At 30.4% G+C, this 11059-nt stretch overlaps 1 protein-coding gene across 1 annotated transcript in view; it reads right to left on the bottom strand.

The window, feature by feature from the left end:
* Ephrin (ephrin) overlaps positions 1 to 11059 on the bottom strand; it is a 44449-nt gene that overhangs the window by 28585 nt on the left and 4805 nt on the right. The window contains exons 2-3 of the mRNA XM_014427543.2: positions 5792 to 5933; positions 2455 to 2623 (exon numbers count right to left, since the gene is read on the bottom strand). Of these exons, the coding sequence (XP_014283029.1) occupies positions 2455 to 2623; positions 5792 to 5933 (311 nt within the window). The remainder of the gene's footprint in view (positions 1 to 2454; positions 2624 to 5791; positions 5934 to 11059) is intronic.

The following is an 11059-nucleotide window of genomic DNA, read 5'->3' as shown; positions in this document are numbered from 1 at the left end:
ATAAACAACGAACAAACGAAAAACGACAGGACTTTTGGAATGCCCTGGTATATATACCGACCGTAAAATTAAATAATTTAGTAAAAAATATTTTTTATTTATTTCTCTCTAATTTAACAGTCATAAAATAGCAAAATAAAAATTTATATGCATTTTAGTCTTAATATCCTAAAGTAAGGTAAAATATGAGGGTGAATCACATTTTATTTAGTATTTTTTTTTTTTATTTTATACACACATATTGATAATACTATACACAAACCATACTTTCAACATTACTCAATCTAATCTCCTGCATGATCAACACACTGTTACTACCGATCTGGAAACTTGGATATTTTTAGTTCACAAGGAGAATTCATAGCCAATGACGAACATGTTCCTACACAGATAGGTCACAAAGACAAATTATTCACAGAGGGATGAGTTCTGATTATAAGGATGGTGTTCAAGTATCTCTCAACCTATTTTTGACAATCTATCCCATGTCAGATCATGATGTGAGGTTTGTTTTTGTGTTTACTAACTGTAACAACAAGCAATGGCAAGGTATTTTGCTTCCAGCAAAACTTGAACAATATTTATCTTAGCAGTGTTTGGAACATTAATAACAAATAAGAACAGAGCCAGTTTTGGGGGTTAATTAATTTTATTTAATTAACTATCTCTTGAGATAGTTTGAAATTTTTATAACAGCAATGTTACTGATCTTTGGACGAATCTCCTGATAATTTATGAGTGGCTTAGGCAGCTCGATATAAAATAATCAGATTTCAGTGTATAGTACTGTCATTTCATTTTTTCATAAGTTATTTTTTTCTGGTATTTATTTTTATAGCTTCCATTACAGTTCACTTCAGTGGTTTTCTTTGTTATATTTTAGTTTTTCATTTACACCAACCATGGAACCCAATCATCCTTTTTTCAGGTTACAGGTTCCTTGGAAAGAAAGTAATACCTGAAAACTCAGAGGCTTTGATAATGTTTCATGAGTTAGATACCTGCTGCGGATTATATAAAGCAAATCTGTAGACAGCACAGGGCACTGGAGTGAAAAAATAAAGGCCAGACTTAGTAAGGAATCGTCTAGGAGTTGGCCGTTTTTGTAGATACTAAAAAGATGTTCGTAGTAATGTTCTGACCATTCTGTTCCCCGTGAGGTACCAATATTCTTTCCACTATCTCCTAATCTAACCCAACGGCCCACTACTACTTAAACCAATCTTCATACAATATTGCTTCCAACCCTGGACCTCATAGAGTACCTATCATTCCCTACCTATACCAGTTCTCATGGTGTGGCATTTCTTACTTATTCCAGTCCTCAGTATGTCTCTTTTCCTACCAATTAAAATTTAGCCTTAGCAGGCCTATAGAAACTTTGTCAAAGAAAAAAACTCAATTTCCAGAAAGATCAATTATAATTAATTGTCAAACCTTTATTTTAGCTTTTATTTTTCTGGAGAAGAAACAAATATTAAATGAGAAGAAATGAAAATGGGTACATAAATGAAAAAAACAAAACAATTATATACCGTTCTTTATCTGTTGATTAACTTCCTACAACTAATTTATGAATATAAAAATAATAAACAGTTATAGAAAATGAAAAATATTGTGATGATTAATTTGAGAAAGATTAGAAATATCCATGGTACAATCAAATGATATACTGATTCTTTGATGTTTAAGATTCATGGCAATACTTTTTTCAAGGGGCAGCTACTGGTTCCACAGACAGACAGGGAGATGCAGAATTTTGTATACAAATTCAATCTGTCACACTAGCATCCCAACCCCAGGTGGAGCAAAATGTTCTGTCGGAACTCGAATGGAAAGACAAGGCCAACATAATGTTCACGCTAATGGAATGGTTCTTCAATCAATTCCATGAGGAACGGTCCATCCCTAGTACAGTGTAGAAGGAAGTAGACGCATAGCCAATTTGACTCCTTTACAGTAATAATTTTTGTAAAATAAAAAACACGTACCTAACAAACTAAGAGGGAAATTTTTTTATTAACCATCATGGTTTATTCAAAAATTTCTCAGCCAGTCTTACACTACACATTTGTGAGTCTTCCTCAGTCTGAACAAAAACAATTATCACTTACGATCACAAGTAACAATTGATACAGTTTAATAATTACATTCACCAGCTTGATCATTAAAGAATATAAAGAGAAGCTTTATCCACTTTTCTCATATGTTGTCAGCGGTTGATTGTTTTTATTTTTTCTTTCTCTGTTCAAGAATTTTTGAAATTCCATGAAGCTATTCCAATCAATATATCACTTATAAATTTGTTTACAACAGGAATTTTATTTTTGTATAATTTTATATGACAAAAATTTTTCAGTATTTTTTTCAGAACATATTTATAAATTATCAAACTTATCAACTGAAGAAATTTAAATCATTTAACTTAATTACAAATGTATAATTCTTACTTACATATAAAATAATAATCCTGGCCAGGCTGAAATTCAAGACCACCTGGCTGTGGTGTAAACGATCGAAAAGTAATTGTGAAATACATCAGTTTATAAGGCTTATCACAAATAGCAATAATCCGTGGATTGGGATTTGTAATTCGGCATGTATCATATTCCTCTTTGGAAACCTGAAAGATTGATTTTAAGTTGAGTAATTTTATAATACCAGAATAGTAATAATAATAATAATAATTTGAAACAATAAAATACTTCAACTTAAAAATTAGGTAAAACATAGATTAAATGTAATAGATGCTTGATCTTCAATCGCAATAATTCCAAAAATAAATACTATGGAAACAGTGCAATAGTAGCTAAAGTAAGCTAATGTCTACTCTATTCACCTGACTGATCCAAAAAAGTATAATTTGGAATAATGTATACATATATAATATATAAACATATATAAATAAATAAATGAATACACAAAAGGAATATTATTTGGTTTCTGAGCATGGGGGTGCAGGAGAAGATTGTAAATTTTTTAAGACAAACAAGGAAATGTTTCAACAACTTTATTGGACACCACACTTTTACCTTTTAGACACTGCACTTATCATATGCATATGCAGTACAGAAACTGTTCAATATACACACTCTATATATTGATTACAAATGTCACGACTCAGAAAAAAAGGTTTGATTTGTTTTGTATAATTGTAACTTATGTTTATTTTTTCGTAAATAATTGATCTAGCAATATAAAATAGAACTAGTATAAATGAGAAATCAGTTTTGGAACATTAGGAAAGAAGTTAAACGAGAAGGCTTGAGAAAAGAAAGCAGGGAAGAATATATAACATGAAAAAAGAGCAAGAGATGGGATTGAAGGTCATGAAATGTTCCAATGAGGCATCGGTAATGAAATACAATGAACAGGATTAGAATTGAGGAATATGAAAAATGTAGGGTTCATCTGTGGGTCCCCCAAACTTTTAGTGTCTATTGGAATATGGGAAGGATGCGTTTTCTGAACAAAATATAGCAACAAAAATTAAAAGTTAAATTTTTTTTATAAATTTAGAAAAGTTGTATTTCAGAAACTACTGAGTGGGGGTCTACAGAGACAGTTTTAGGCTCTAATTGACAGAAAATTTGGTCTACCATAAAAATTCATTAATTTGTATTGTATTTATTGTCCTTTGTAGTTCAAATCACTAAAAACTGAAAAAAAGTAGAAAATTTTTGTTTGCCACCCAAGGTCGAAAACTATTTAAACTAACCATGTAAAGTTTTCATTTTTATGAAAATTTGTATTTGAGGATGTTGAATCTAAATCTAAGTTTTGTCAACCTGTTTTACTTTAAGTGAGTTTTGGTTTGGTATAGTGTAGTATAATAAATGGTGAGTTTTGGTATAGATTTTAACTCATTTAATACAATCAGTAATATCTTTTTCTTGCTCTATAAAAAAGACAAATTGATTAGAATGCAATTATGCCTCTGTGCTGTAATAGGAGTACAGTTGAAATGATTAGGATCAACTAAGATAGCAAAGTAGGATAAAATCAAAAAAGTATTTAATATGAACTACTTTACATCAGCTGGCCCAAATTAGAAACAACTTTTGGTTTTTGTAATTTTGTATAAAAAATAAACTCATTTAATACAACAGGCAATATTTTTTTTTTCATCTACACAAGAAATTAAATGAATTGGTGCATCATTATCCAACTATGCTATAATAAGAGTACAATATTAAAACAATTTAGACTGGCTGATGTTGCAAAGTGGGATACTTAAGTTGTTATTTATGTTTCTGGCCTTGAAAAAACTACGTATTACAGGTGCCATCTGAAGTTCCCAGTAGAAACCTTGACATTTTTAAACATAACATTATCAGAATGTTTCGTCATTTGAACACGATTTATGTTGTTTATAATAACTTAAAAAATTAATCTTGGGCGAAAAATTGGTAAGTTGTACAAAATAGGTTGTAGAGGCAGAAAACATCAATGTTGTGTTTGAACTGATAAACCAAAATCGTCATGTGGCATACCATGAGATTGAGGCATCTTTGGGCATTAGTATGGCTAGCATCAATAAGATATTGAATGATCGTTTGGCCTTGAAAAAGAAGACTTGCGTCAATTAGTTCTAGGAAATATTGAAAAAATATGTTCAAGGTGCATCAAAGGCTGTGTATAACATCTGGTGACAAATTATAAATATATGCATATGAGCCCAAAACAAAAAAGCAGTTAACTGTACGAGTCTTCCAAGACGAGCCAAAACCAACAAAAGTTGTTCTCAGAAGCACATCAAAGCAAATGGTTATCTGTTTCTTCAACCTTAGAACATAGAATGGTCAATACTGAATGCTACACGACCATATGAGAAGTCTTTGGATAAATTAAAAAAAAGCAGAAGAGGCTAATCATTCTTTATCGTGACAATGTGAGCTCTCACTTCAGTTCTAACAAAGGAACTTTTGACTGGTCAAAACATTGAATGGATAGGTCATCTGCAATACAGCCCTGATTTGGCACCTAATGGCTTTTTTATTCCCGCACATCAAATAAATTACTTAGCCAATGATTTTCGACAACTGAAGAAATGTTTGATGCATTCAAGATGCATGTTTTGGAGTTACCTTAGTCAGAGTTGAAAAAGAGCTTCCAAAATCGATTCAAATGCATGAAAAAGTGTATTGATCTTCATGGAGAATATTATGAAGATTAATAGAACCAAAACCAATGTCTATTATAACTATTTCTTTTTTCATTATTAGGCCAGAAATATAAATAGCAACCCCTGTAAAATATTTTTTTTTTTTGAGTGAAGTAAAGTTGCAATTTGTAGTTCGGGTCTCTAAAAACCCTTCAATGCAAATTTAAAAAGTAATAGAAAAATAAATTTTTTTACTCAAAAGTTTAGCCTAACTTTCAGAAAATAATAATATAAAAAATATCTAGATGAGTGAATTGACCCTATATCGTGATTTAACACATAGCAATAAGAAGATAAATGATTGGACTTTAGTCTTAAACTTTTTAAAAAATTCTTAACTAAAGAGTGTTTTCTGTGCCAAACATTAAACCATTTCAGAGAAAAAAAGTATAGCGAAGAAGGAAGAAAAAATTAAGATTAACAATATTGAAAGTGAGTTGATTAGTTTGCAAGTCAAAGAAGGTCATCAGCAATTGACTATTAAATAATATCAGGATAACAATATCTACAGTGCATTGAATGACCCATGGAAATGGAAATTTCTACTACTAGTTTAACTATTGAAGTAAAAAATTCAAATCTTGGGATACAATTTTAAAAATATATAATCAAAATAAATCGACTTACATTATAAATTATGTACTTTTCGGCATCATCTTCATGTGTTCCTGGAGTATAAGTAGGACATATAATATTTACTTGGTCATATTCAAAAGGTATATTTCCTTTATTAACATCGATTATATGATCAGTATTGTCTATCCTAAAGCTGAAAAAATTCAAACAAAAACAATGAGTGGCTAATAATATTACTAGATGACAGGCAAAGTAATTAATCAGTAAAATATAAAAAGTTATTTTCATAAAGTTCTAGAGCAGTGCTTTTATATTAATAATATCATAACAAAAAGTAATATATGTATTATAAACCTGAAATATTTTTAAAAATATTATCACTTATTTTAATAAAACATAAGGTATTTTAAAATAAACCAAACCAATCGACCTCCCCAGGATGGATTCGGACTGGCACCACTGTAGTAACAAGGTTACTAAGGCAGATGCCTTTAATCCATCGGCCATAGATGGCCCTTGCTACTGATTAATATAACAGCCCTATATTAACTTTTAAGATAATAAAAAATATTTTTATATTTATATTTCAGGCTTAGCTCAAATATAAAGCGCAAGTCACCTCCCTCTCCAATTACATCTTACTTTATACAATGTTATTTGTCACTTCCACCTCCTTTACCTTTGGCCTGGACTCTAGTTCTTGAGCCTGAACTTCAGATGGAAACCCCATAATAGGCTTCTCCACAGGTTTTGAATAGTTAACAAAAATTTGTGATATCGCCCATATTTAGTCACTGTCACCACACTAATGTCAACTGAGTTTCTAGACCTTAAAATACTTACCACAGTTCAGTTGAATAATACTTTTGTCAACAATATATTCAAAATAGAACAAAAAAAAACACACATATAAATGGAATTAATAAGAAAAAAAAACAATAAAATCTATTATTTTTCTCAGATTAGCAATAGAGAGAAAGAGAGAAAGGGGGGGGGGAGGCAGGTTAAAATTATGAGGTGCCTTATTAAAACTTATGATGCTGGTAGTTATTAATAGATCTTAAGTTATCATATTGACAGAAGATCAAACTTTCTTGGCATATACCTTAATAAATCTGTTATTAGTTCAATCTCCAATGACAAATAAACCTATATAAATAAATCCTAACAAAATTTTAAATTTAAACATTAGGAAATTAAAAATCTTAAGACGGCATTGAAACCAATCATAAAATCTTTCATCACCTCAACCCAGCCACAACATGGAATCGGATCCTTGATACATCGCCTTATAGAAGACCAATGGTTATCTGTCTTACGTCCAAGCATCCTCAGATGATCAGTGCATTTTGTAAAGTATCATATGAGATGGCCTAAAATATCTGAAGAGTGATAGTGCTCATTTAACAGATTTAAATACGTCTAGAATCAAGGCAAAAAAGGAGACTTTTTTTTTTTACATTAAGTGTAAAAGACCAAGAAGTGGCAAAGGAGGAATTAATATGTCCTCTTACAAATGTTACGTATTCAATTAGGGCTGAGAGGACCAAGAAAACATTAAACAAACAACCAGATAAAGCTCACTGCTTATAAGAAAATTTAGAACAGGAAACAGTATTTAAATCATGGTCTTTCAGCGTAGAAAAGTAATGTTCAGTGCAATAGGTCACTTCAATCAAAAAATATAAAAGGATCATCTGATGATGATGATGAAAAAGGAATATTATTTCTCAAAAAATGAGAGGATTACCTAAATGAGGGAAACATCTTCTTATCCGGCATTATGACCCACTAGATGAGTCAAAGCCATCTGTTCCCTTCCATTCCTTAAACCAAGTAGGTTTTATTTATTTATTTTCTTTTTTTTATCAGTAGCCAAACAATCCTTCCAACAAAGTTTGGGATGCACTACTTTCCACGTACCAAACACCCATTTATTTCAGAATTTCATGCTGGTTCTTACAACCAAAATTTGATAAAGATGATTAATGGACAGTAACCACTTTATAAATGACACTCAATTTGGCATTGGTTTGCCTGGTCCAGGACCTCTACTCACACAAAATGTCAATTAAATTAGGTAAATATAGTGAATAACAATTATTTTGAAATTGAAATAGAAAAGGTAATTCATGTAATTCTGATCATATATATATATATATATATATATATATGTTATGAGAATTATATTCAATCTATATAATCATATATCACATAATTCCACTTCTCGCATCAGAACTGACCGAAACACAGTTTTTCTAGTCCCATTTGCATCTCACAGATATTATAATACTAAACCTTTGAGTATTTGAAAATTTTCTGTTTGACTGTTTTTTTTTTTTACTAGTATTTGATCCAGTGGTTTTTATCTTTAGTAATTTATGTTTATAGTTTTACTTATTTCTAAATAAATAAATCTATTGAGATGGCGAAGATCCTCTACTTGACTTACTTATGTGGACCTTAAAAAAAAAAAAATCGAAAGATATCAGAAACAGGAGGGTATAGTAGTGTCATATGCGTGACAAAAAAAAAAGTACATTTCATCATTTTAAGCATGGATATGGATACAGCTACTGATTGATAAAGAAACTAGGGAGAAAAACTCCCCAAATAATTATTACTAATATAGGTATGGCAAACAAGAACATTAAGAACTATATATGTTAAGGCAAAACAGTAGCAACCCACTATGATTTATTCTCATTTCAAATCTACTAATAATTTTTATCATCACTGTTGTTTACAATATATGAACAGTCATATGAATCATAGTGTGAATAGATTTATGAATAATCCAATAGGGGGAGAAAAAACCCCATTAAAACAACTAGTTTGGATAAAACAAGAAAAAAAACAATATTATCTTACAACAAATGTGTAGTAAAATCTACAAATTAATTCACAAAATTGTTTATAATAAATATATGATTTTTTTGATAAAAAAGAAAAGAATAATTAAGTTACTTGTTTTTTGGCCAGAAAACACTTTCTTTTAAATCTGCAATTGAATGTTGTACAAAACAAGTTTTACAATTAGGAAGCTACGGTTACAGGAGCCATTTTTTATCCAGGAATGCAACATATAGATAAATAGAGAAGCTGTAACAAAATAGTGGTGGCCAGAAGTTATCAGTGATAGATTTTTTCAAGTAAGAGTGAGCCTTGGCAATTATGTTCTAAAGGTTATTCGCAGACTAAAAGATACACTAATTTTTTTATGCGAAGTTGACCTGGCTACACATGCTAGAAAACACGCAGCTGAATGCCAGTTCTACATTTCTTCTTTTAAACCATATTTCTTAGTCAGAAACATGGAAACCCTTTACACTAAAATAATTATTGCAAAGCAAAAAGTATAAGGGCCATATTCTTCATTATCTTTCTCCTTACCAGAGTAGAACTGTATATCATTTTTGTTGCTGTATGTACTTACAAAAAACAATATTTTTTTTTCAGGCACAAATTTGGGATGAGAAAAAGATACCCTGAGATTAAAACATTTTTTTTTTTTTATAATGTTGTTAAATCTAAAAATAAAAAAGTCTTAAACTCAATGTGAAAGAAAATTAACCTAGAAAATAATAAAATGTCTGTCCATCAAGTAAATTCAGTTGGTTTGAAGTTTAGGTACTATTTTATTTTTCTAAAAGGGCTGTACATACTGCTAGAGGTGGTGGATAGTTACTGTTACCTCAAAACTATTAAAGATAGTATCAGAATTCAAATTAAGACTTTTTGACAACTTTTATCAGTCAAATGTAAACAAATAAGATAAAAGTTTACAATATTTATCTGTGAGAAGTTAGGAGAATCTTCTTGATCGAAACAAATTCACTTAAGATTCCCTTCGGGCCGCCCATAGCTCAGTGGTTAAGACACAATCTTACCAATTTGATGTCTATTGGCGGTGCTGGCCTGGGAAGTTGACTATTTTCATTGAGTGGCGGTCCCACAAAATGAAGAACTTTGACCCCCAACCATGGTTAGGCAGTATAGGACTCCAATGGGAGTCTTGGCCAAAAGAAAAAAAAAAGATTCCCTTCATAAATAACAGAAAGAATAAAAATTTTAAGACAAAAACCTAATTGTGAGATAGCAAAACTAGGATAAAACGTCTGTCAAGTATGTGGGTCTTATTTTCTTCTTTGAAAGCAGTATTTCCTAGATATTATTTGTTATCTGAAGATTTCTATTTGCTGTGTAACCAATGTTTCAAAGTAAATGATGTTTTGTTTGAGAATAAAATATATGGGACAAGCTATGGTTACAGTATAGGTGTATCCAGGAAATTAGTTTTTCATCACAAGGATAAACGAAAATAGTCAATGAAATTTGAAAAAATTATACAAGACCATGTCTATACTAATCTCAAACTTTTCTCCAACAATGAGCTAAATTGGGCGATTTCCATTCAAAATATAGCTGGGCTAAGGAAAATGTTTGTCCATGCATAAGCAAAAGTAGTGGATAGAATTTGCCAAAATTTAAACTATCATTTCAACACTTCAATTTTCCCTAACTTAAGGCGGAATCGGACGAGCTGCTTTTGACATATAGCTATGCTAAGGAAAATACATTTGTGAAGGAGTATGGAAAAGTAGGGTATGGAATCTTATAAAACTGATATAGTACCAACCAGTACAAACTCGCACAATGCCTGAAAATTTTATTAAAATTCGATCAATGGTTTGATCTTTTATTTGAAACACAAAGTTAACTATAGACAGACAAAAACAGAACTAGATTTGTTCCATGATGTCTAAAACATTAAACGTGGGTGAAAATATTCGATTTTGGAAGTGTGTATGTGTGTGCACGCGCGCGTGCATGTGAAATTCTGCAGAGAGTATACAGTAGACAATTATTAAAACAATAGTTTATTATAAATAAAAGGTTACAGAGCTATGGCAGAAGTAGATCAAAGTAGAAACACTATTCTACTAACTTAAAACAATAGAATAAAATAAAAGTCCCTTTCTACAGTTTTTGAATAAATCTAATAGTGAACTATTACAAGTAATTGAAAGAATGACATAAACATAAACAAAAGCTCATCATTTCAAAACAAAACAAAACAAAACATTTCTTATAACCCTCTCATATTAGTTCACCTCGGGACCATTAGGGTTGTTCCAGTATAGTAGCACCACAGTTATTTAAATTATGAATATAATTTACATATATGTATATTTTTCTGCAGAACTTGAGAGAAAGCAAAATAAATCTTTTGAATAATTGAATATAAAAATAAATTAGTGGATTGTCATTTTTTAGATATCTAGAAACATAATTCAATACAAATTTTTGCAAAGAATA

This window comes from Halyomorpha halys, unplaced genomic scaffold, assembly GCF_000696795.3.
Source record: "Halyomorpha halys isolate HHAL.00 unplaced genomic scaffold, Hhal_1.1 Scaffold654.1, whole genome shotgun sequence".
NCBI classification, from domain to species: Eukaryota; Metazoa; Arthropoda; class Insecta; order Hemiptera; family Pentatomidae; genus Halyomorpha; species Halyomorpha halys.
Note: the sequence above shows the minus strand (reverse complement) of the source record. Positions and strands in the feature narration are given on the sequence as shown.